General features: G+C 45.9%; 2 protein-coding genes across 3 annotated transcripts in view; both read left to right on the top strand.

The window, feature by feature from the left end:
• Nucleotides 1-23,702, top strand: part of si:dkeyp-72e1.9 (syntaxin-binding protein 4) — a gene marked incomplete at its 5' end in the record, with an annotated part of 54,744 nt that extends 31,042 nt beyond the window's left edge. Inside the window, 11 exon segments of one of the 2 annotated variants that reach the window (XM_055915487.1) lie at nucleotides 661-755; nucleotides 6,215-6,311; nucleotides 9,778-9,905; nucleotides 10,565-10,657; nucleotides 13,228-13,395; nucleotides 16,730-16,780; nucleotides 17,088-17,231; nucleotides 19,039-19,155; nucleotides 20,333-20,382; nucleotides 20,506-20,706; nucleotides 20,961-23,702. In XM_055915487.1, coding sequence (XP_055771462.1) covers nucleotides 661-755; nucleotides 6,215-6,311; nucleotides 9,778-9,905; nucleotides 10,565-10,657; nucleotides 13,228-13,395; nucleotides 16,730-16,780; nucleotides 17,088-17,231; nucleotides 19,039-19,155; nucleotides 20,333-20,382; nucleotides 20,506-20,706; nucleotides 20,961-21,027 — 1,211 coding nt within the window. 2 annotated transcript variants of the gene reach the window in all.
• The window catches only part of LOC129847804 (adhesive plaque matrix protein-like), a 12,271-nt gene continuing 6,404 nt past the window's right edge, over nucleotides 21,980-27,846 (top strand). The window contains exons 1-2 of the mRNA XM_055915486.1: nucleotides 21,980-21,983; nucleotides 22,829-22,856. Coding sequence (XP_055771461.1) covers nucleotides 21,980-21,983; nucleotides 22,829-22,856 — 32 coding nt within the window. The remainder of the gene's footprint in view (nucleotides 21,984-22,828; nucleotides 22,857-27,846) is intronic.

Below are 27,846 nucleotides of genomic sequence, written 5' to 3'. Positions count from 1 at the left end.
GAGGGAGAGAGATGGAGTCAGGAAGGAAGGGAGGGATAGAGCGAGGGAGCGATGAGGGAGGGAGGGAGGGATGAGGCAGGCAAAGCAATCAGAAAATATCAGCCGCAGCAGGGGGTCACCCTAACATAACACCACACACACACACACACACACACACACACACACACACACACACACACACACACACACACACACACACACACACACACACACACACACACACACACACACACACACACACACACACACACACACACACACACACACACACACAAACCATTAAATTAATACAGTAGCACTCTGTGTCCCTGTCGCTGTCTCTTTCCCTATCCCTTGCTCTCTCTCTCTCTCTCTTCTTCTCTCCCTCGCCCTCTCTCTCTCTCTCTCTCTCCCTTTCTCTCTCGTTGAACCTCCCTCCCTCTGAGACTATGGTTGTTAACAGTAGTTAATAATGGACAGATAGTCTGTGAGAGGAAACACCAGAACAACCGTTGTCTCAAAGCAGCCGTGTCTGTGGTGTGTTAGTGTAGAATCATCTGGAAATGAACAGAACATGACAATATTCTGCTCAGAGGCGACAGGACAGTGTTTTATACCACCCCGTATTGCCCCTCCAATGCAAACTTTAACACTATAGTTGTCTGTCCTCTCTCCTTGCAGGCTCGGCCCCCACCCAGAGAACAGTGTTGTCTGCAGCCAAACCCAAGATCACCCTGGACCCTCACATACGCCTCAAGTCTGACAAACTGGACCTGGTGAGTCCATCTCTGCTCTCTGCCTGCCTGTTAGGCTGTCTGTCTATCTGTCTGTATGGCTGCCTGTCTGTCTGTCTGTCTGTCTGTCTGTCTGTCTGTCTGTCTGTCTGTCTGTCTGTCTGTCTGTCTGCCTGTTAGGCTGTCTGTCTGTCTGTCTGTATGGCTGCCTGCCTGTCTGTCTGTCTGTCTGCCTGCCTGTCTGCCTGTCTGTCTGCCTGTCTGTCTGGCTGCCTGTCTGTCTGGCTGCCTGTCTGGCTGCCTGTCTGGCTGCCTGTCTGTCTGTCTGTCTGTTTGTCTGTCTGGACCCCCACGTATGCCTCAAGTCTGACAAACTGGACCCTAGTCTCTAGTGTCTGCTCTGATGAACTAGCTCTGGTGAGTCTCTAGTGTCTGCTCTGATGAACTAGCCCTGGTGAGTCCCTAGTGTCTGCTCTGATGAACTAGCCCTGGTGAGTCTCTAGTGTCTGCTCTGATGAACTAGCCCTGGTGAGTCTCTAGTGTCTGCTCTGATGAACTAGCCCTGGTGAGTCCCTAGTGTCTGCTCTGATGAACTAGCCCTGGTGAGTCCCTAGTGTCTGCTCTGATGAACTAGCCCTGGTGAGTCTCAAGTGTCTGCTCTGATGAACTAGCCCTGGTGAGTCCCTAGTGTCTGCTCTGATGAACTAGCCCTCGTGAGTCTCTAGTGTCTGCTCTGATGAACTAGCCCTGGTGAGTCTCTAGTGTCTGCTCTGATGAACTAGCCCTGGTGAGTCCCTAGTGTCTGTTCTGATGAACTAGCTCTGGTGAGTGTCTGCTCTGATGAACTAGCCCTGGTGAGTCCCTAGTGTCTGCTCTGATGAACTAGCCCTGGTGAGTCCCTAGTTTCTGCTCTGATGAACTAGCCCTGGTGAGTCTCTAGTGTCTGCTCTGATGAACTAGCCCTGGTGAGTCTCTAGTGTCTGCTCTGATGAACTAGCCCTGGTGAGTCCCTAGTGTCTGCTCTGATGAACTAGCCCTGGTGAGTCTCTAGTGTCTGTTCTGATGAACTAGCCCTGGTGAGTGTCTGCTCTGATGAACTAGCCCTGGTGAGTCTCTAGTGTCTGTTCTGATGAACTAGCCCTGGTGAGTCCCTAGTTAAATATTCGCCATCTTCCTATCTCTCTCTCTATTCCCCAACCTCCCATCTCTCTCTCTCGATTCCCCAACCTCCCATCTCTCTCTCTATTCCCCATCCTCCCATCTCTCTCTCTATTCCCCATCCTCCCATCCCTTTCTTTATTCCCCATCCTCCCATCCCTCTCTTTATTCCCCATCTTCCCATCTCTCTCTCTATTCCCCAACCTCCCATCTCTCTCTCTCGATTCCCCAACCTCCCATCTCTCTCTCTATTCCCCATCCTCCCATCTCTCTCTCTATTCCCCATCCTCCCATCCCTTTCTTTATTCCCCATCCTCCCATCCCTCTCTTTATTCCCCATCCTCCCATCCCTCTCTTTATTCCCCATCCTCCCATTCGTCTCTCTATTACCCCATCCTCCCATCTCTCTCTCTATTCCCCATCCTCCCATCTCTATCTCTATTCCCCATCCTCCCATCTCTCTCTCTATTCCCCAACCTCCCATCTCTCTTTCTATTCCCCATCCTCCCATCTCTCTCTCTATTCCCCATCCTCCCATCTCTCTCTATTCTCCATCCTCCCATCCGTCTCTCTATTCCCCATCCTCCCATCTCTCTCTCTATTCCCCATCCTCCCATCTCTCTCTATTCCCCAACCTCCCATCTCTCTTTCTATTCCCCATCCTCCCATCCGTCTCTCCATCCTCCCATCCCACTCTTTATTCTTACTTCTCTCTCTCTCTCTCTGTCTCTGTCCCTCTCTATTTCTCTCTCTCACTCTTTCATATATATGGAAGTTGATCAAAATTGGGTTTGTTTTCTAATTCTTTGTGGATCTGTGTAATCTGAGAGAAATATGTGTCTCTAATATGGTCATACATTTGGTAGGAGGTTAGGAAGTGCAGCTCAGTTTCCACCTCATTTTGTGGGCCGTGGGCAGATAGCCTGTCTTCTCTTGAGAGCCAGGTCTGCCTACGGCGGCCTTTCTCAATAGCAAGGCAATGCTCACTGAGTCTGTACATAGTCAAAGCTTTCCTTAAGTTTGGGTCAGTCACAGGGGTGTGGTGGTCAAGACATTTCGTTAGATAGTGATTGTCAAGCAAACAACTGTCTGTCTCACGCTAATTGACAATTAATTAACATAAACACATTTAGCATCTCCTGGCTTCCACACACAGCCTACAAGCCACTGATGCAGACCTTTGGAACATCTACATTTTAAAAAGTATAATAAATCCATGTTATATATCCTACACTATCACAATAAATCCATGTTATATATCCTACACTATCACAATAAATCCATGTTATATAGCCTACACTATCACAATATATCCATGTTATATAGCCTACACTATCACAATAAATCCATGTTATATAGCCTACACTGTCACAGTAAATCCATGTTATATAGCCTACACCTCTCCCTCACATGGCTCTCCGTCATGTGATCGGGTCTTACTCACAGGCTACAAGTGAAGACAGACACAGCGGCGATGCATTTGCCCAATTCCGAGGCGCATATTGAAGATGTTGGAAGAACTGTGCACATTTACTTTTCGTCAGCCAACTAGATGAGTAGGCCTAACAAACATTAGAAGCACTAGCCTATGTCAATCTACTATCCCCCATAGTACAAATGTCAACCTATTCTAATCTGTGTGATAAATAAATATTCCAAACAGTCTGGGACAGTTGTGGGATGTTATAGATCCCAAATTAATACAACCACTAGCATCAAAAATACTTGTTTTTACGCAGTGTGGCTGATGCAACAGATCAGAACATTTAGCTTAAAATGTTGATAAACTATGAGGCTATTTCTTCACATTATAAGAGCAGCGATGTGCACATGGCAGTAGGCTATAAGCAGGAATGTTCCATTAGCAGGAAAACACCATTATCAAAAGTGACCGCAAATGTGATTATTTTATTATAACGGTGCATTTTTATGGTGAAATGAATCTTCTCCAAACGTGAAACTCACACACTGCTAATGTATGCCAGTTAGGCTCTAAACCCAATTAATGCTCTTCATTTTAAGAAGTGATTTGGCCACTTAAGTTACAAAGTGATACAAACCTTATCAGAACATATAGGCCTATGGGCTATAAGGTGTGCAACTATGATTAAAGAAATTCACAAAAAAAGGCAGTTTATTATGCTGGGCATCATTCACAAGTGATTATATATAATTCACAAGAATGGACCATTATCATGCACCTGTATCGAAACAGGGGCAGCGGGAATAATGTCATCTATGCACTTAAATAGCGAATGGAGGACGCTTTTCTGGTGATTCATGTTCATGCCAGCCAGGTACGCTGTACTCCTGTTGTAAAGGGAAGCAATGTGCTTAATATTAGGAAAGTTGAGAAATAAATATAGTAGGCCTAGCCTATATAAAGCTGATGGGATCCTCCTCTTTTTAGTAGAGGCCACCCCTCTGTTTTCTCACAGAATTGCAAAGCCTATAGAAATGTTGCGGAACATGGGCTCATGGGCTCTCATGAAGTGTTTGATTGGATTTTCGAAAACATTTGCATTGATGTCAGAGTGATTAGAGGGACAATAGAGTGCTGAGGACCAGGCAGTTAGTAAGTTTGTCAGGCTACTGATGACCATGGAGAAGGCTAGTTACCGTGACTAAATGGTCAGGTGGAATCAGACTGCCTTCATGCCTTGTGACCGCTGGTGTGGCAGTAATACGATCACCACAAAGGCTCTAGTCAGTCACAGGGGTCAAGTATTCTGCCACTGTTTACTCCCCCTGTATCTCTCTCTCTCTCTCTCTCTCTCTCCATTCCACCACCGTATACTCCCCCTGTATCTCTATCTCTCTCTCCATTCCACCACCATATACTCCCCCTGTATCTCTATCTCTCTCTCCATTCCACCACCGTATACTCCCCCTGTATCTCTATCTCTCTCTCCATTCCACCACCATATACTCCCCCTGTATCTCTCTCTCTCTCTATCTCTCTCTCCATTCCACCACCATATACTCCCCCTGTATCTCTCTCTCTCTCTCTCTATCTCTCTCTCCATTCCACCACCATACACTCCCCCTGTATCTCTCTCTCTCTCTCTCTCTCTACCTCTCTCTCCATTCCACCACCATATACTCCCCCTGTATCTCTCTCTCTCTCTCTATCTCTCTCTCCATTCCACCACTGTATACTCCCCCTGTATCTCTGTGTGCCTGTAGTTTAGTCACGGACGTCCACTGCAGTTGTTTAGCAGTGATTTTAATCTAATCTTAATCTCACTCAGTCTGTGACTGACCCTAATCTAGCACAGTGTCATTAATGGGATTATGCCCTGGCTGTGGCTCTAGTCCCTGCTCCCTGGCTCTGGTTCCTGCCTGGTACGAGTTGCAGGAGGGAGCACTTTAATGTCACGCACAGACACAATGCTCTACAGCTTTACTGTACTGGTTCACTGTGGTGAATAACACACAGACACAATACCCTATAGCTTTACTGTACTGGTTCACTGTGGTGAATAACACACAGACACAATACCCTACAGCTTTACTGTACTGGTTCACTGTGGTGAATAACACACAGACACAATACCCTACAGCTTTACTGTACTGGTTCACTGTAGTGAATAACACACAAACACAATGCCCTACAGCTTTACTGTACTGGTTCACTGTGGTGAATAACACACAGACACAATACCCTACAGCTTTACTGTACTGGTTCACTGTGGTGATATGTAACAGAGACAGGGTTAGTTAGAGAGGGAGAGAGGAGAGAGGAGAGAGAGAGAGCGAGAGAGAAAGAAAGAAAGTAAGAAAGAAAGGGAGGGAGATAGAGAAAGCACAAGAGAGAGAGCGAGAGAGCGTGAGAGAGAAAGAAAGAAAGAAAGAAAGGGGGGGAAAGAGAGAGAGAGAGAACAACAGGTTGTTTATCTGAAGATCTGTAATGTGTCTAGTGTAGAGAAGTAGTCTTCTGGACAACCAAGTTCAAGGAGAAGAGAGATTTGTGGTGTAATACTGCTGTTATACTGCCCCCTGCAGGATTTGGGACTTCAACCACACAGAAGAGGGTTTTATTTTGTAATACTGTCTCTCATACACCATGTCCTCAGTGAGCAGGGATGTACCATAATGTGAGATTTAAATTCTTCTTAACTCTCTCTCCCCTCTCTCTCTCTCCTCTGTCTCGCTCCTCCTCTCTTTCCCCCCCCCTCTCTCTCCCCTCTCTCTCTCTCTCTCTCTCCCCTCTTTCCCCCCTCTCTCTCTCTCCCCTCTCTCTCTCTCTCTCTCTCTCTCTCCCCTCTCTCTCCCCTCTCTCACTTTCCCCTCTCTCTCTCTCTTTCCCATCTCTCTCTCCCCTCTCTCGCCCCCCCCCCCAGGCGTTGTCGTACCTGGGTCTGGACGTGACAGAGGAGAAGAGGAGGAAACTGAGAGAAAGTCTTATCACTGACCCACAGGGAACGGTGTCCTATGGAGGTATACTGTCTCCATAGCTACCACACACCTACTGTCTCCATAGCTACCACACACTTACTGTCTCCATAGCTACCACACACCTACCACTCACCTACTGTCTCTAAAGCTACCACACACCTACTGTCTCCATAGCTACCACACACCTACTGTCTCCATAGCTACCACACACCTACTGTCTCCATAGCTACCACACACATACTGTCTCTATAGCTACCACACACCTACTGTATCCATAGCTACCACACACCTACTGTCTCCATAGCTACCACACACCTACTGTCTCCATAGCTACCACACACCTACTGTCACCATAGCTTCCACACACCTACTGTCTCCATAGCTACCACACACCTACTGTCTCCATAGCTACCACACACCTACTGTCTCCATAGCTACCACACACCTACTGTCACCATAGCTACCACACACCTATGGCCACTCCAATACCTTGACTTTGTTGTCCTTAAGACATCATTTTCTGGAATTTTCCAAGCTGTTTAAAGGCACAGTCAAGTTAGTGTATGTAAACTTCTGGTGGAACTTCCAGTGGAATTGTGATACAGTGAATTATAAGTGAAATAATCTGTCTGTTAACAACTGTTGGAAAAATGACTTGTGTCATGCACAAAGTAGATGTCCTAACCGACTTGCCAAAACTATAGTTTGTTAACAAGAAATTTGTGGAGTGGTTGAAAAATGAGTTTTAATGACTCCAACCTAAGTGTATGTAAACTTCCGACTTCAACTGTATATGCAGTATTTCTTCAGCCTCACTTTTACGCCTTCTTCACCACACTGTCTGTGTGGGGGGACCATTTCAGATTGTTAGTGATGTGTACGCCGAGGAACTTGAAGCTTTTCACCTTTTGCACTGCGGCCCCGTCGATGTCAATGTGAGTGTGCTCCCTCTACTGTTTCCTGAAGTTAGTTTACTGGTCCCACTTGGCCAGGGCCCTCACCTCCTCCCTGTAGGCTGTCTCGTTGTTGTTTGTAATCAGGCCTACCACTGTTGTGTCATCTAGTACAGGATGGGCCTTAGCACACCCTTATGGGGCCCCTGTATTGAGGATCAGCGTAGTGGAGGTGTTGTTGCCTACCTTCATCACCTGGGGGGGCGGCCCGTCAGGAAGTCCAGGACCCAGATGCACAGTTCGGGGTTCAGACCAAGGGCCCAGAGCTTAATGATGAGCTTGGAGGGTACTATGGTAGGGTGTCAGGTAAGTGGCCTCTCAAAGCACTTCATGATCACAGAAGTGAATGCTACGGGGCGATAGACATCTAGTGAAGTTCCCATTCGCTTTCTTGAGTACAGGAACAATGGTGGACATCTTGAAGCAAGTGGGGACAGCAGACTGGGATAGTCCGTAAACACTCCAGCCAACTGGTCTGTGCATGCTCTGAGGACCGTCTGGGAAGGCAGGCCTGCGAGGGTTAACGCACTTAAACGTCTTACTCACTTCAGCCACGCAGAACGAGAGCCGAGTCCTCGGGTGCGTCCTGTGTCGGTGTCGCTGTATTATCCTCGAAGCTGGCAAAGAAGGTGTTTAGCTTCGGGGAGCAAGATGTCGGTGTTGCTGTATTATCCTCGAAGCTGGCAAAGAAGGTGTTTAGCTTCGGGGAGCAAGATGTCGGTGTCGCTGTATTATCCTCGAAGCTGGCAAAGAAGGTGTTTAGCTTCGGGGAGCAAGATGTCGGTGTCGCTGTATTATCCTCGAAGCTGGCAAAGAAGGTGTTTAGCTTCGGGGAGCAAGATGTCGGTGTCGGCGACGTGGCTGGTTTTCCTTTTGTAATCCGTAATTGTCTGGACTCCCTGCCACATATGTCTCGTGTCTGAGCCGTTGAATTTCCTTTGTCTCTGTTCTGACGTTGTGCCTGTTTGATTGCCTTACAGAGGGCATAACTGGACTGTTTGTATTCAACCATATTCCCAGTCACCTTGTCGTGGTTAAATGCAGTAATTCGCACTTTCAGTTTTGCGTGAATGCTGCCATCAGTTCACGGTTATTGGTTTGGATAGGTTTTAATCGTAACAGTGGGAATAACATTCCCTATACACTTCCTGATGAACTCAGTCACTGTGTCTGTATATACATCAATGTTATTCTCAGGCAACCCGGAACATATCCCGGTCCGCGTGATCAAAACAATCTTGAAGCATGGATTCCGATTGGTCAGACCAGCATTGAATAGACCTTAGCACCAGTATTTCCTGTTTGAGTTTCTGCCTATAGGAAGGGAGGAACAGAATGGAGTTGTGATCTGATTTGCCGGAGGGAGAGCGGGGGAGGGCCTTGTGGCCATCCCAGAAGGGAGAGTAACAATGGTCCAGAGTTTTTGAAGCACTAGTACTACAGGTAATGTGTAGATAGAACTTCGGAAGCGTTTTCCTCAGATTTCCTTTATTAAAGTCTACAATAAATACAGCCTCAGGATATGTGGTTTCCATTTTGCACAAAGTCCAGTGTAGTTCCTTGAGAGCTGTCGTGGTAACGGCTTGAGGGGGAATATACATGTCTGTGACAATGACCGAAGAGAATTTTCTCGGGAGGTAATGATTGTGAGGAATTCTAGGTCGGGTGAACAAAAGGTTCTTGAGTTCCTGTATGTTACCACAATCACACCATGAGTAGTTCATCATGAAATATACACCTCTGCCTTTCTTCTTCTTCCCGGAGAGTTCTTTATTTGTATCTACACAATGTACTGAGAACCCAGCTGGCTCCATGGACAGGGACAGTATATCTGGAGAGAGCCATGATTCCGTGAAACAGAGTATGTTACAGTAGCTGATGTCTGTCTGGAAGGAGATCCTCGCCCTGAGCTCGTCTACTTTATTGTCCAGGGACCGAACATTATGTAGTAATATACTAGGAAGCATCGGATGGTGTGCATGCCTCCTAAGTCAAACTAAAAGTCCACTCCGAATACCTATTTTCCATCGGCAGCATCTTGGAGCAGCCTCTGGGATAAGTTAAATCGCCTTGGGGGTTACGAACAAAGGATCCATTTCAGGAAAGTCGTATTTCTGGTCGAAATGCTGGTGAGTTATCGCCACTCTGATATCCAAAAGTTATTTCCGGTTGTATGTAATCACGCAAAAAAACGTTCAGAGCTAAATAAAACGCGCAAAAAAAAACAAATACTGCAAAGTTGCTTAGGTGCCAGTAAAGAGCAGCCATGTCTGTCGACGCCATCCATTTCAATTCAGTCAATTCAGAGGGTAAACAACATTTCGACACAATAAGAAGTCTCATAGAGAAGCATTGAGGAAACTTGAACTGAGTTATAATTGGCTTGACCCCAACCCATCCCAGTCACACCAATATCCCTTTAACCTGTTAAGACAGTCTGTGTCCTCGATGGCTCCCTATTCACAAGCTACTACATAGGGAATAGGGGTTCTGATTGGCTCCTCATGTTTTATACAGAGTATAACTCTTCTTTTGTGTTTGTTGTCGCCGGGCAGACTTCGTTGAGGCCACACGCAACGTCTACCAAGAGAATCTGGAGGAGGCGGGACTAGGGCAGAAAGAGTTCATGTTCTCCTATCACGAAGCAGCTAGCTTGATGGACACCTCTGCCTTCCACTCCCCGGTAAGAAAACAACATTGACTTGTGCTTCTTGTTTCAAAGTACTGGGTGTATTAAGTTCTTGTTATAGAGTTCTTGAGGCACTTCCTGACTTTGAGGCTTGTGTGACTGTGAATTTTGAGTGAAGAGGATTTACAGACCGGGTTTCTTAGAGGAGATTTACACGCTGCAGCAGCACAAGGGATTCATCAAAGATGTCTTTAAGAGCTTCATTGTGACGGTCCCTGTCTCTCTCTCTCTCTCTCACACACACACACACACACACACACACACACACACACACACACACACACACATCACACACACACACACACACACACACACACACACACACACACACACACACACACACACACACACACACACATACACACACACACACACACACACACACACACACACACACACACACACACACACACACACACACACACACACACACACACACACACACACACACACACACACACACACACACACACACACACACACACACACAGAGTCTTTGAGAGCTGCCTACCTCTAAAACTTCCATTGTAATGTTCCCTGTCAGATGAAGGGTGTGCCTCTCACATCATTGTATGCATGAGTGTGTGTGTGTGCATGGGTTTGTGTACACGTACAGTGTGTAGCTCCAGTCTAACTGCTGTGTTGTGTACCAGACCTTTGATTCAGAATGCTCCTACAGTAGTGAAGAACTGGAACGCTTTCAGACGGAGGTGAAACAGCTGCAGAACCAGATTAAACAACTCAAGGTGAACTCACACTCCTGTCCAAACATCACATCTCTGTGTCAGTGGGTGGGTGTGAGAGAGTGAGAGAGTGAGAGAGTGAGAGAGAGAGAGAGAGTGAGAGAGAGAGAGAGAGAGAGAGAGAGAGAGAGAGAGAGAGAGAGAGAGAGAGAGAGAGACATTGAAATGAAGAGAGAGAGAGAGAGAGAGAGAGAGAGAGAGAGAGAGAGAGAGAGAGAGAGAGAGAGAGAGAGAGAGAGAGAGAGAGAGAGAGAGAGAGAGAGAGAATCACATTCAATTAAATTTTTTAACACTCATTTTCACATATCCACTGCAACTGATAGTGTTATAACCACTGGCTTAACTAATAGCTTTTCTCAACATAATTCATAACTTTATAATTTATAACTAAATGTAATGTCAATGTAATAAATCACACTGAAATGAAATGTTGAACAAATAATATATATTTATAATTATACTGAAAAAATATGTAAATGCGTCATGTAAAGTGTTGGTCCAAAAAGCTTATTTCCCTCAAATTGTGAACAAATGTGTTTACATCCTGTTAGTGAGCATTTCTCCTTTGCCAAGATAATCCATCCACCTGACAGAGGTGGTGTATCAACAAGCTGATTAAACAGCATGATCATTACACAGGTGCACCTTGGACTCAGGAACATGTCTGAAATTGTTGCATGTTGCATTTATATTTTTGTTCAGTGTTAGTTGTTATTTCGCAACAATCCTCATTTTCATACACCATGTACAGTACATGTACACTTGTAACTGTTTATATACAATTATAAACTGGGTGGTTCGAGCCCTGAATGCTGATTGGCTGAAATGACAGAACATTTGTTTTTACTGTTCTAATTACTTTGGTAACCAGGTTATAATAGCAATAAGGCACCTCAGGGGTTTGTGGTGTATGGTATCCAGGCACTCCATGTTGTGTCGTGCTAAGAACAGCCCTTAGCTGTTGTAAACTCAGCAAAAAAAGAAACATCCCTTTTTTCAGGACCCTGTCTTTCAAAGATAATTCGTAAAAATCCAAATAACTTCACAGATCTTCATTGTAAAAGGTTTAAACACTGTTTCCCATGCTTGTTCAATGAACCGTAAACAATTAATTAACTTAATTAATGAAATTAATGAACTGTGGAACGGTCGTTAAGACACTAACAGCTTTAAGGTCACAGTTATGAAAACTTAGGACACCAAAGAGGCCTTTCTACTGACTCTGAAAAACACCAAAAGAAGATGCCCAGGGTCCCTGCTCACCTGCGTGAACATGCCTTAGGCATGCTGCAAGGAGGCATGAGGACTGCAGATGTGGCCAGGGCAATAAATTGCAATGTCCATACTGTGAAACACCTAAGACAGCGCTACAGGGAGACAGGACGGACAGCTGATCGTCCTCGCAGTGGCAGACCACGTGTAACAACACCTGCACAGGATCGGTACATCCGAACATCACACCTGCGGGACAGTTACAGGATGGCAACAACAACTGACTGAGTTACACCAGGAACGCACAATCCCTCCATCAGTGCTCAGACTGTCCGCAACAGGCTGAGAGAGGCTGGACTGAGGGCTTGTAGGCCTGTTGTAAGGCAGGTCCTCACCAGACATCAACGGCAACAACGTCGCCTATGGGCACAAACCCAGACAGGACTGGCAAAAAGTGCTCTTCACTGACGAGTCGCGGTTTTGTCTCACCAGGGTTGATGGTCGGATTCGTGTTTATCGCCGAAGGAATGAGCGTTACACTGAGGCCTGCACTCTGGAGTGGGATCGATTTGGAGGTGGAGGGTCCGTCATGTTCTGTGGCGGTGTATCACAGCATCATCGGACTAAGCTTGTTGTCATTGCAGGCAATCTCAGCGCTGTGTGTTACAGGGAAGACATCCCCCTCCCTCATGTGGTACCCTTCCTGCAGGCTCATCCTGTCATGAGCCTCCAGCATGACAATGCCACCAGCCATACTGCTCGTTCTGTGCGTGATTTCCTGCAAGACAGGAATGTCAGTGTTCTGCCATGGCCAGCGAAGAGCCCGGATCTCAATCCCATTGAGCACGTCTGGGACCTGTTAGATCGGAGGGTGAGGGCTAGGGCCATTCCCCCCAGAAATGTACAGGAACTTGCAGGTGCCTTGGTGGAAGAGTGGGGTAACATCTCACAGCAAGAACTGGCAAATCTGGTGCAGTCCATGAGGAGGAGATGCACTGCAGTACTTAATGCAGCTGGTGGCCACACCAGATACTTACTGTTACTTTTGATTTTGACCCCCCCTTTGTTCAGGGACACATTATTCAATTTCTGTTATTCACATGTCTGTGGAACTTGTTCAGTTTAGGTCTCAGTTGTTGAATCTTTTTATGTTCATACAAATATTTACACATGTTAAGTTTGCTGAAAATGAACGCAGTTGACAGTGAGAGGATGTTTCTTTTTTTGCTAAGTTTATTTTTGCCACACCCCCTCGGGCCTTATTGCTTAAATATACAATGCTACTATGTTACTATTTTACAAAGTTACAATGTGCAATGTGTATCAGAGTAACATTGAATCGACTTCAACTTTGTTCACAGTCCATCCACAGTCAACCTGCTGGTTTTCCTACACTACCCCAGGGCAGTCAACCTGCTGGTTTTCCTACACTACCCCAGGTCAGTCAACCTGCTGGTTTTCCTACACTACCCCGGGACACAGAGCACAGCAAGTCAACCCTGGAGGAGGAGCAACACAACACCTCAGAGGTGAGTGACAACCAGACTCAGCCAATCACAATGTTTAAGAATAGGTTGATGAAGCAGTATTATATTGTATTTAGTATATCCCATCATATCCCACCGTTTCCTATCATATCCCATCGTATCCCACCGTATCCCAGCGTATCATATCCCACCGTATCCAATCGTATCGCAGCGTATCCCATCATATCCCACCATATCCCACCGTATCCCATCGTATCGCACGGTATCCCATCGTATCGCAGCGTATCGCAGCGTATCCCATCGTATCGCAGCGTATCCCACCGTATCCCACCGTATCGCAGCGTATCCCATCGTATCGCAGCGTATCCCACCGTATCGCAGCGTATCCCACCGTATCGCAGCGTATCCCACCGTATCGCAGCGTATCCCACCGTATCGCAGCGTATCCCACCGTATCGCAGCGTATCCCACCGTATCGCAGCGTATCCCACCGTATCGCAGCGTATCCCAGCGTATCGCAGCGTATCCCAGCGTATCGCAGCGTATCCCATCGTATCCCAGCGTATCCCATCGTATCGCAGCGTATCCCATCGTATCGCAGCGTATCCCAGCGTATCCCAGCGTATCCCAGCGTATCGCAGCGTATCCCAGCGTATCCCATCGTATCGCAGCGTATCCCAGCGTATCGCAGCGTATCCCAGCGTATCCCAGCGTATCCCATCGTATCGCAGCGTATCGCAGCGTATCCCATCGTATCGCAGCGTATCGCAGCGTATCCCACCGTATCCCATCGTATCGCACCGTATCGCAGCGTATCCCACCGTATCGCAGCGTATCTCACCGTATCCCATCGTATCCCACCGTATCGCAGCGTATCCCACCGTATCGCAGCGTATCCCACCGTATCGCAGCGTATCCCATCGTATCGCAGCGTATCGCACCGTATCCCACCGTATCGCAGCGTATCCCATCGTATCGCAGCGTATCCCATCGTATCCCACCGTATCCCATCGTATCCCAGCGTATCGCAGCGTATCCCATCGTATCCCACCGTATCCCATCGTATCCCACCGTATCGCACCGTATCCCAGCGTATCGCAGCGTATCCCATCGTATCCCACCGTATCCCAGCGTATCCCACCGTATTGCAGCGTATCCCATCGTATCGCAGCGTATCCCATCGTATCGCAGCGTATCCCAGCGTATCCCAGCGTATCCCAGCGTATCCCAGCGTATCGCAGCGTATCGCAGCGTATCGCAGCGCATCCCATCGTATCGCAGCGTATCCCATCGTATCGCATCGTATCTCACCGTATCCCAGCGTATCCCACCGTATCGCAGCGTATCTCACCGTATCGCATCGTATCTCACCGTATCCCATCGTATCCCACCGTATCGCAGCGTATCCCAGCGTATCGCAGCGTATCCCACCGTATCGCAGCGTATCCCATCGTATATCAGCGTATCGCAGCGTATCCCACCGTATCGCAGCGTATCCCACCGTATCCCACCGTATCGCAGCGTATCCCACCGTATCCCATCGTATCCCACCGTATCGCAGCGTATCCCACCGTATCCCAGCGTATCCCATCGTATCGCAGCGTATCCCACCGTATCCCACCGTATCGCAGCGTATCGCAGCGTATCCCACCGTATCCCAGCGTATCCCACCGTATCCCATCGTATCCCACCGTATCCCACCGTATCCCACCGTATCGCAGCGTATCCCACCGTATCCCACCGTATATCAGCGTATCCCACCGTATCGCAGCGTATCCCACCGTATCCCACCGTATATCAGCGTATCCCACCGTATCGCAGCGTATCCCACCGTATCGCAGCGTATCCCACCGTATCGCAGCGTATCCCACCGTATCGCAGCGTATCCCACCGTATCGCAGCGTATCCCACCGTATCGCAGCGTATCCCACCGTATCGCAGCGTATCCCACCGTATCCCAGCGTATCCCATCGTATCGCAGCGTATCCCACCGTATCCCAGCGTATCGCAGCGTATCGCAGCGTATCCCACCGTATCGCAGCGTATCCCACCGTATCCCACCGTATATCAGCGTATCCCACCGTATCGCAGCGTATCCCATCGTATCCCATCGTATCCCACCGTATCCCACCGTATATCAGCGTACCCCACCGTATATCAGCGTATCCCATCGTATCCCATCGTATCCCACCGTATCGCATCGTATCCCACCGTATCGCAGCGTATCCCACCGTATCGCAGCGTATCCCACCGTATCGCAGCGTATCCCACCGTATCGCAGCGTATCCCACCGTATCGCAGCGTATCCCATCGTATCCCATCGTATCCCACCGTATCCCACCGTATATCAGCGTATCCCACCGTATATCAGCGTATCCCACCGTATCGCAGCGTATCCCACCGTATCGCAGCGTATCCCACCGTATCGCAGCGTATCCCATCGTATCGCAGCGTATCCCACCGTATCGCAGCGTATCCCACCGTATCGCAGCGTATCCCACCGTATCGCAGCGTATCCCACCGTATCGCAGCGTATCCCACCGTATCCTAACCTTATCCCACCGTATCTCATCTTATCCTATCATATCCTATCGTATCCTATCCTATCTTATCGTATTCTATCGTATCCTATCCTATCTTATCGTATTCTATCGTATCCTATCTTATCCTATCCTATCCTATCCTATCTTATCTTATCTTATCGTATTCTATCATATCCTGTCATATCCTATCGTATCCTATCCTATCGTATCTTATCCTATCTTGTCCTATCTTTGCCAGGCATAGTTGTATTAACACACTCTCATTCTTGCTCTTTTTCCTTCACTCATTCCCTCCCTCTCTCTCCATCCCTCCCTCCCTCATTCCCTCCCTCTCCCTCTCTCCATCCCTCCCTCCCTCATTCCCTCTCCCACCCTCTCTCTCCATCCCACTCTCCCTCATTCCCTCTCCCTCACTCATTCCCTCCCTCTCCCTCCCTCCCTCATTCCCTCTCCCTCCCTCCCTCTCTCTCCATCCCTCCCTCCCTCTCCCTCTCTCACATCCCTCCCTCATTCCCTCTCTCTCCATCCCTCCCTCATTCCCTCTCTCTCTCTCCATCCCTACCTCCCTCATTCCCTCTCCCTCACTCATTCCCTCCCTCTCTCTCCATCCCTCCCTCCCTCCCTCTCCCTCTCTCTCATCCCTCCCTCCCTCCCTCATTCCCTCTCCCTCTCTCTACATCCCTCCCTCCCTCATTCCCTCTCCCTCTCTCTCCATCCCTCCCTCCCTCCCTCTCTCTCCATCCCTCCCTCACTCCCTCCCTCATTCCCCCTTCCCCCTCCCTCCCTCTCTCTCCATCCCTCCCTCCCTCATTCCCCCTCCCTCCCTCAATCAGAAAGTGTGTGCGACGGTGGAGGAGAACAGTCGTCTGAAGACTCGTCTGCAGGTAATATCTATCCTCTAATAAACCCCTAAACAAGACAAGAGACTTCACCCCCACAGCTGCTCCATGGTCTCTTTATGTGTCCTCATGTAAATGTCTGCAGTACGGCTGTCCCTCCCGGCTCCAACCTCTATGTGTACAGTATGTGTCCCAAGTTGAATTTCCGTTGGAAATGGGAAGTTGAATTTCTGTTAGACCTTGGGTACTTCTTCATCTCCTCTTCATCTCCTCTTCTCCTTCTTCTTCTCTTCTTTTTCATATTTTTCTTCTTCTTCTTCTTCTTCATCTTCTTCTTCTTCTACCCCTGCAGGTAGCGGAGGCAGTGCAGAGAGACAGACAGAGTAACAGTGCAGAGCAGGACTATGAAGAGGTCATTACACTGCTAGAGGCTGAGATCAAAGACCTGAAGAACCAACTGGCGGGCAAGAACCAGAAGGGTCTGGAAGCTACTAAGGTAGACTTAAAACCCATTTATGGAAGAAAGGACTAGTGTCGTCTGGGTGGGCCGCAGACACAAGTGATGACAAAGCCGTCAGAAAGACTAGTGTTGTCTGGGTGGGCCGCAGACACAAGTGATGACAAAGCCGTCAGAAAGACTAGTGTCGTCTGGGTGGGCCGCAGACACAAGTGATGACAAAGCAGTCAGAAAGACTAGTGTCGTCTGGGCTGGCCGCAGACACAAGTGATGACAAAGCAGTCAGAAAGACTAGTGTCGTCTGGGTGGGCCGCAGACACAAGTGATGACAAAGCAGTCAGAAAGACTAGTGTCGTCTGGGTGGGCCGCAGACACAAGTGATGACAAAGCAGTCAGAAAGACTAGTGTCGTCTGGGCTGGCCGCAGACACATGTGATGACAAAGCAGTCAGAAAGACTAGTGTCGCCTGGGTGGGCCGCAGACACAAGTGATGACAAAGCAGTCAGAAAGATGTGGTTGGTTGCAGTGGAGGGCAGCAGACCTCTCCATTTCTGAAACACTCCAGACAATTGTTTGTGACCCAGCAGGACAACACTAGTCTTTTCTACCATAGAATACTGTGACCCAGCAGGACAGCACTAGTCTTTTCTACTATAGAATACTGTGACCCAGCAGGACAGCACTAGTCTTTTCTACCATAGAATACTGTGACCCAGCAGGACAGCACTAGTCTTTTCTACTATAGAATACTGTGACCCAGCAGGACAGCACTAGTCTTTTCTACCATAGAATACTGTGACCCAGCAGGACAACACTAGTCTTTTCTACCATAGAATACTGTGACCCAGCAGGACAACACTAGTCTTTTCTACCATAAAATACTGTGACCCAGCAGGACAACACTAGTCTTTTCTACCATAGAATACTGTGACCCAGCAGGACAGGACTAGTCTTTTCTACCATAGAATACTGTGACCCAGCAGGACAACACTAGTCTTTTCTACCATAGAATACTGTGACCCAGCAGGACTACACTAGTCTTTTCTACCATAGAATACTGTGACCCAGCAGGACAGCACTAGTCTTTTCTACCATAGAATACTGTGACCCAGCAGGACAACACTAGTCTTTTCTACCATAGAATACTGTGACCCAGCAGGACAGCACTAGTCTTTTCTACCATAGAATACTGTGACCCAGCAGGACTACACTAGTCTTTTCTACCATAGAATACTGTGACCCAGCAGGACAGCACTAGTCTTTTCTACCATAGAATACTATGACCCAGCAGGACAACACTAGTCTTTTCTACCATAGAATACTGTGACCCAGCAGGACTACACTAGTCTTTTCTACCATAGAATACTGTGACCCAGCAGGACAACACTAGTCTTTTCTACCATAGAATACTGTGACCCAGCAGGACAGGACTAGTCTTTTCTACCATAGAATACTGTGACCCAGCAGGACAGCACTAGTCTTTTCTACCATAGAATACTGTGACCCAGCAGGACAGGACTAGTCTTTTCTACCATAGAATACTGTGACCCAGCAGGACAACACTAGTCTTTTCTACCATAGAATACTGTGACCCAGCAGGACAACACTAGTCTTTTCTACCATAGAATACTGTGACCCAGCAGGACAACACTAGTCTTTTCTACTATAGAATACTGTGACCCAGCAGGACAGCACTAGTCTTTTATACCATAGAATACTGTGACCCAGCAGGACAACACTAGTCAGGAAGATGTGATGGAGTTTAACAGGAAGTGATTATGTGTGTTGTACTCCAGAAGGATGTGATGGAGTTAAACAGGAAGTGATTCTGTGTGTTATACTCCAGGAAGATGTGATGGAGCTAAACAGGAAGTTGTCGATGATTGACTGTCAGCTGAGGAAGTCTGAGTTGAGCAGAAGACACCTGGAGATCTCCAACAAGAAACTACTGGGATTCGCACAGGTACACTACACCTGTAACACATCTGTGACACACCCCCGACACACCTTTACAACAACACTCACCTGTCCACCTCTCATACAACTAACTCCTGGGCTTCACACTGTTAACATTACATCTGTAACACACCTTTACAACAACACTCACCTGTCCACCTCTCATACAACTAACTCCTGGCCTTCACACAGGTAACAGTACATCTGTAACACACCTTTACAACAACACTCACCTGTCCACCTCTCATACAACTAACTCCTGGCCTTCACACAGGTAACATTACATCTGTAACACACCTTTACAACAACACTCACCTGTCCACCTCTCATACAACTAACTCCTGGCCTTCACACAGGTAACAGTACATCTGTAACACACCTTTACAACAACACTCACCTGTCCACCTCTCATACAACTAACTCCTGGCCTTCACACAGGTAACATTACATCTGTAACACACCTTTACAACAACACTCACCTGTCCACCTCTCATACAACTAACTCCTGGCCTTCACACAGGTAACATTACATCTGTAACACACCTTTACAACAACACTCACCTGTCCACCTCTCATACAACTAACTCCTGGCCTTCACACAGGTAACATTACATCTGTAACACACCTTTACAACAACACTCACCTGTCCACCTCTCATACAACTAACTCCTGGGCTTCACACAGGTAACAGTACATCTGTAACACACCTTTACAACAACACTCACCTGTCCACCTCTCATACAACTAACTCCTGGGCTTCACACAGGTAACAGTACATCTGTAACACACCTTTACAACAACACTCACCTGTCCATCTCTCAACTGTAAACACAGTCACACAGGTTGTGTAACACACCTACCCGTGAGCCCTAGCTGACGCCTCTCTGGTCATGCTCTGTTGTGTTCTGAACCTGTACTGCCACCTAGTTGTTCAAAACTACTTTCTAGTTTTATGTATGTGGATTTCTGTGCTGACTGACTGGCTGACTGGCTGGCTAACTGGCTGGCTGGCTGGCTGTCCGTCTGGCTGACTGACTGGCTGGCTAACTGGCTTGCTGTCCGACTGGCTGGCTAACTGGCTGGCTGGCTGGCTGTCCGACTGGCTGACTGAATGGCTGGCTGGCTGACTGGCTGGCTGACTGGCTGACTGACTGGCTGACTGGCTGACTGTGTTTATTTCTCAGAATGTTCACAAAGTGCTCACCACCCCCAGCTTGTTTGGAATGGAAAATGGGTAAGTGCTTATCTTGTAAATCGAACTCCTTTATGACAATTCTTCTGTCATTCTGACAGTCTGTTGATATGACCAGCGGGTTTGGGTGTGTGTGTGTGCATGTATGCTTCCTTGTACTAATAGGAGTAACAGGACCTCTCCAGCCACAGACAGTCCAGAGACCCCCTCTCCCATCCCAGACCCAGCCTGCCAGTTAGCTGCAGAGGCCAGGGAGCTGGTGGAGGGGGTCAGATCCCTGAGCAGCACCGATGATACAGCCCCTCTCAGTGACTCAGAAGCGGGTGAACCACCTGACCCAGCCATGGACCCTAACCGGGCAACACAGTAAGTATGTATGATCAGCACTTACTTCCACTCACAACCCATCTGTATTTAGAAGGAATATGGCCTCTGAGTATTTGATAGCCATAGTCTTCCCTCTCCTCTCTCCTCCTTACCTTCCACTCTTCCTTATCTTCCCTCTCCTCTCTCCTCCTTACCTCCCACTCTTCCTTATCTTCCCTCTCCTCTCTCCTCCTTCCCTCTCCTCTCACCTCCTTCCCTCTCCCCTCTCCTCCTTCCCTCCCTCTCTTCCTCAGCCCTCATAGCTCACAGGCTCAGACATCTCCTACAGAAGTTCCAGCCAAAGACAAGCGCCACCAGTAGAGGACGTTCAGAGAACGTCACAGAGAGCGTTTTAGAGAACGTTACGAGGACGTCAAAAGAACAACGTGGCTGGGGACTAGGCTCAGAAGAACACTGTGCTTGGCTGACTAGCTTTACCTAAAAACTACCAACAACCCTTTAAAAGACAGACAGACAAATTGAGAGAGACAACCAGACAGACTGTATGTAGGATGCTATCCAGTGTGCGTAAAAAATAATACTTACAATTCTTTAAAAATGAACTACTGTCATTAGTTGAGGCTTCAGTCAGTGTTTTGGGATTGCTTTACCGATTAACTGCAAAATGTTCTAGTTGATCTGTTTTCTAATACAGCTGTATGTGTACTTACATTTCTCTGTTGATATTTAGCATTTGTCAGAATGTGAACGAAGGGGACATTCTCAACTGGGAGCGACTGGGAAGGATAGCAGGTTTTGAGGTGAAATGGCAGAGACTTGTAGAGGCAGTTCAGTTTGTTCCAAAGAGCTTGCCGTAGCCGATTAGACAGCACTACAAAGCCAAGACGCTACCGTTGGGTTTGTAGGTGTACAGACGTACAGCATGAGCTATGATGATGATGATGATGATGATGATGATGATGCACTGAACCTTTCTATCCCTGAGTTCCAATACTCTATAAAAGATTCCTTCTCTCATGTCCTATTTCCTTGTATCCTATTTCCTTGTATCCTTCCTGACCACTGAAATATGGAGAGACCGGATAGTTACATTCAATATGCTGGTATGACATTGGCTGCTCGTCAAATTGATTAATTTATTTTTGGGATCAGCGGTCCCCACGGATACGAAGAGAGATGAAGGCGTTTGTGTTCATTATCTGTGAGATGACAGAAATGTGTATTTTTGCTCACAACCCTTCCAGAGGTGAGGAGAGGAAGCAAGGCTAGGATATTGGAACCTAGCCCTAGCTGTCTCTATAGCTGTATCGCCATGGGTACAGTAAGTGCCCTGTATGTGTATACTTCAGAGAGAGAGAGGGGATAACGTGGACGATGTGCCCTGATCCAAAGCGTGTCATCCTGATGACATCGTGTCACCATGGTGATGACCCTGTGTACAGAAACTGTTTGTCCCTTATACTGAAGTGCTCTGATGAACTGTCTGTCTGTTTTGAAGATGATTTTGTACTGGAAAAGCCAATTTTCTGTTTCGGATAGCGAAGAAGAGGAAGAAGCTTTAGGACCTGCACGGGCTGTCATGGCGACGCCGAGACGTCTGCTTTTGCTTTTATTATAAAACCTTGTAAATCTTTAAGCTGAAAGAAATATTGCACTCTCCTTTGATGTCCTTCTCCACATCTTCTGACTGACGCACACACACACACACACACACACACACACACACACACACACACACACACACACACACACACACACACACACACACACACACACACACACACACAAAAATCCGCTGGACCAAGCCAGAGCTTACTATAGTATGTCTGTGTCAATTGAAGCTCGTTCAAGGCTTTGTCTATGAGGATTCCTTTCTTCCTTACTGTTGAGTTCTGTGAATACTTACTACGCTGTCATATCACATATGTTCCGTAACTTCTGTTAGAACTGCGTCTCCATAGCAACAGCTGTGTGGAGGTTCCGTTCCATAACCATAACCCACAGGTTGTTGGCTTGTCCTCTGAGATTGAGGTTATGTCACCAAGACAATAAAAACAGAATGGAAAAAACAACAGCAATGGCCTTGTAGCAGTGGCTGTGTCTCGATAGTCCTAACTAGCTCCCTTTCCTTGTGTCCTTTCCTTGTGTCCTTTTCCTTCAGGATCAGTGATATGGAAAGGAGTGATACTGTAGGTAAAAAAGCAATATGGTGGAAAGCCATCCAATCCTTTCACCTGTTAGAGGTCCTGAAGGAAAGGAGATGAGGGGAGGAGACAAGGAAAGGAAGTAATGAAAGAGTAATGAGACCCAGCCGGTGTCTTATCAACTCAAAACACCTGATACTTCCTTAGTGCTAATGAAGGAAAGGAGACAAGGAAGGAAGCCAATGACGAGTATTGAGACACAACGCAAAGCAGTGTATCTCAACTGGAAACACCATCAGTAGCGTAATCATCAGTACCATCCTATCACTGCATGGTTCTGGTTCTGACAACCTGGCGTTCAACATCCAACTATGGACTCAAATGTTTGGTTTCAGGAATGTAGAGAAAAACATTAGTTATACTGTCTTGTTTAAATGAATAGGTTGTATGACAACGATACCTGTGTGGTGGGATATATGGGCTTGCGTCCCAATAATCTCTCCTTTCTCCCAAAGTGTGCACTTGTTCACTTTCCTTTACGGATTTCAAAGGACGTAACTGGAATATGGAACTCCCTCTAGAGTCCAGCCCATGCCAACACCAATCCAATTATTTTACATTTGTATGGAGTAGTGAACGAGTGCACACTTCAGGAAAGAAAGAGAGACTATCGGGACACAAGTCAAGGAGATCTGTACAACAGGAGGTCATCTAACATGAATAAGACATACCGTAGCCGGCTAAATGTGTCAGATGTGTTGTGTTTATATTGTTAAATGCACATGCTTTTCAAAACTGACTGACACGTAGTCCTGTAATTGAACTAGATTGCATCTTATGTGTGGCCTCCGAACTTTCTTTTACTGTTTTTAATAAAGGATTAACCTCAAATACATCTGTGTACCTGTAGTTTCCTACTATATATATATTTCTACATGTCTGTGTTTGACTTCAACACCGGCCTACTTACAACAGGGGAGTAATCAAGGTTCAGGGAAGTCAGGTGAATGTACATTTCAATTCAACAATGTCATATATTTTCAATGTGGACTCTTCTTGTTGCAGTCTTGAGTTTTCTGAATTGACCCCAACCCTGGTAGTAATACTGGGTTTATACGTAGTACCTCTAAATGCTTGTGTGAACAAGCAGCCGCCCGAAGGCTTGTGTCAGTCTTTTATTAGATCACCATAACACTAGACACATCTGTGGGATCATCTGGTTCTCCTCTCCATCACAACAGACTAAATATCATCTGGTTCTCCATCATAACAGACTAAATATCATCTGGTTCTCCTCTCCATCACAACAGACTAAATATCATCTGGTTCTCTTCTCCATCATAACAGACTAAATATCATCTTGTTCTCCTCTCCATCATAACAGACTAAATATCATCTGGTTCTCCTCTCTATCATAACAGACTAAATATCATCTGGTTCTCCTCTCCATCACAACAGACTAAATATCATCTGGTTCTCCTCTCCATCATAACAGAATAAATATCATCTGGTTCTCCTCTCTATCATAACAGACTAAATATCATCTGGTTCTCCTCTCCATCATAACAGACTAAATATCATCTGGTTCTCCATCATAACAGACTAAATATAATCTGGTTCTCCTCTCCATCATAACAGACTAAATACCATCTGGTTCTCCTCTATCATAACAGACTAAATATTCTGGTTCTCCTCTCCATCATAACAGACTAAATATCATCTGGTTCTCCTCTCCATCATAACAGACTAAATATAATCTGGTTCTCCTCTCCATCACAACAGACTAAATATCATCTGGTTCTCCTCTCCATCATAACAGACTAAATATCATCTGGTTCTCCTCTCCATCATAACAGACTAAATATCATCTGGTTCTCCTCTCCATCATAACAGACTAAATATCATCTGGTTCTCCTCTCCATCCTAACAGACTAAATATCATCTGGTTCTCCTCTCCATCACAACAGACTAAATATCATCTGGTTCTCCTCTCCATCACAACAGACTAAATATAATCTGGTTCTCCTCTCTATCATAACATACTAAATATCATCTGGTTCTCCTCTCCATCACAACAGACTAAATATCATCTGGTTCTATTCTCCATCACAACAGACTAAATATCATCTGGTTCTCCTCTCCATCATAACAGACTAAATATCATCTGGTTCTCCTCTCCATCATAACAGACTAAATATCATCTGGTTCTCCTCTCCATCATAACAGACTAAATATCATCTGGTTCTCTTCTCCATCATAACAGACTAAATATCATCTGGTTCTCCTCTCCATCATAACAGACTAAATATCATCTGGTTCTCCTCTCTATCATAACAGACTAAATATCATCTGGTTCTCCTCTCCATCACAACAGACTAAATATCATCTGGTTCTCCTCTCCATCATAACAGACTAAATATCATCTGGTTCTCCTCTCTATCATAACAGACTAAATATCATCTGGTTCTCCTCTCCATCATAACAGACTAAATATCATCTGGTTCTCCATCATAACAGACTAAATATAATCTGGTTCTCCTCTCCATCATAACAGACTAAATATCATCTGGTTCTCCTCTCTATCATAACAGACTAAATATTCTGGTTCTCCTCTCCATCATAACAGACTAAATATCATCTGGTTCTCCTCTCCATCATAACAGACTAAATATAATCTGGTTCTCCTCTCCATCACAACAGACTAAATATCATCTGGTTCTCCTCTCCATCATAACAGACTAAATATCATCTGGTTCTCCTCTCCATCATAACAGACTAAATATCATCTGGTTCTCCTCTCCATCATAACAGACTAAATATCATCTGGTTCTCCTCTCCGTCCTAACAGACTAAATATCATCTGGTTCTCTCCATCACAACAGACTAAATATCATCTGGTTCTCCTCTCCATCACAACAGACTAAATATAATCTGGTTCTCCTCTCTATCATAACAGACTAAATATCATCTGGTTCTCCTCTCCATCACAACAGACTAAATATCATCTGGTTCTATTCTCCATCACAACAGACTAAATATCATCTGGTTCTCCTCTCCATCATAACAGACTGAATATCATCTGGTTCTCCTCTCCATCATAACAGACTAAATATCATCTGGTTCTCCTCTCCATCATAACAGACTAAATATCATCTGGTTCTCCTCTCCATCACAACAGACTAAATATCATCTGGTTCTCCATCATAACAGACTAAATATCATCTGGTTCTCCTCTCCATCAGAACAGACTAAATATCATCTGGTTCTCCATCATAACAGACTAAATATCATCTGGTTCTCCTCTCCATCATAACAGACTAAATATCATCTGGTTCTCCTCTCCATCATAACAGACTAAATATCATCTGGTTCTCCTCTCCATCATAACAGACTAAATATCATCTGGTTCTCCTCTCCATCCTAACAGACTAAATATCATCTGGTTCTCCTCTCCATCACAACAGACTAAATATCATCTGGTTCTCCTCTCCATCACAACAGACTAAATATCATCTGGTTCTCCTCTCCATCATAACAGACTAAATATCATCTGGTTCTCCTCTCCATCACAACAGACTAAATATCATCTGGTTCTCCATCATAACAGACTAAATATCATCTGGTTCTCCTCTCCATCATAACAGACTAAATATCATCTGGTTCTCCTCTCCATCACAACAGACTAAATATCATCTGGTTCTCCATCATAACAGACTAAATATCATCTGGTTCTCCTCTCCATCATAACAGACTAAATATCATCTGGTTCTCCTCTCCATCATAACAGACTAAATATCATCTGGTTCTCCTCTCCATCACAACAGACTAAATATCATCTGGTTCTCCTCTCCATCACAACAGACTAAATATCATCTGGTTCTCCTCTCCATCATAGCAGACTAAATATCATCTGGTTCTCCTCTCCATCATAACAGACTAAATATCATCTGGTTCTCCTCTCCATCACAACAGACTAAATATCATCTGGTTCTCCATCATAACAGACTAAATATCATCTGGTTCTCCTCTCCATCATAACAGACTAAATATCATCTGGTTCTCCTCTCCATCATAACAGACTAAATATCATCTGGTTCTCTTCTCCATCATAACAGACTAAATATCATCTGGTTCTCCTCTCCATCATAACAGACTAAATATCATCTGGTTCTCCTCTCTATCATAACAGACTAAATATCATCTGGTTCTCCTCTCCATCATAACAGACTAAATATCATCTGGTTCTCCTCTCCATCACAACAGACTAAATATCATCTGGTTCTCCTCTCCATCATAACAGACTAAATATCATCTGGTTCTCCTCTCCATCACAACAGACTAAATATCATCTGGTTCTCCTCTCCATCACAACAGACTAAATATCATCTGGTTCTCCATCATAACAGACTAAATATCATCTGGTTCTCCTCTCTATCATAACAGACTAAATATCATCTGGTTCTCCTCTCCATCATAACAGGCTAAATATCATCTGGTTCTCCTCTCCATCATAACAGACTAAATATCATCTGGTTCTCCTCTCCATCATAACATACTAAATATCATCTGGTTCTCCTCTCCATCACAACAGACTAAATATCATCTGGTTCTCCATCATAACAGACTAAATATCATCTGGTTCTCCTCTCCATCATAACAGACTAAATATCATCTGGTTCTCCTCTCCATCATAACAGACTAAATATCATCTGGTTCTCCTCTCCATCATAACAGACTAAATATCATCTGGTTCTCCTCTCCATCACAACAGACTAAATATCATCTGGTTCTCCTCTCCATCATAACAGACAAAATATCATCTGGTTCTCCTCTCCATCATAACAGACTAAATATCATCTGGTTCTCCTCTCCATCATAACAGACTAAATATCATCTGGTTCTCCTCTCCATCATAACAGTCTAAATATCATCTGGTTCTCCTCTCCATCATAACAGACTAAATATCATCTGGTTCTCTTCTCCATCATAACAGACTAAATATCATCTGGTTCTCCTCTCCATCATAACAGACTAA

The sequence above is a fragment of the Salvelinus fontinalis genome, unplaced genomic scaffold (genome assembly GCF_029448725.1).
Source record: "Salvelinus fontinalis isolate EN_2023a unplaced genomic scaffold, ASM2944872v1 scaffold_0952, whole genome shotgun sequence".
Taxonomy (NCBI): domain Eukaryota; kingdom Metazoa; phylum Chordata; class Actinopteri; order Salmoniformes; family Salmonidae; genus Salvelinus; species Salvelinus fontinalis.
Note: the sequence above shows the minus strand (reverse complement) of the source record. Positions and strands in the feature narration are given on the sequence as shown.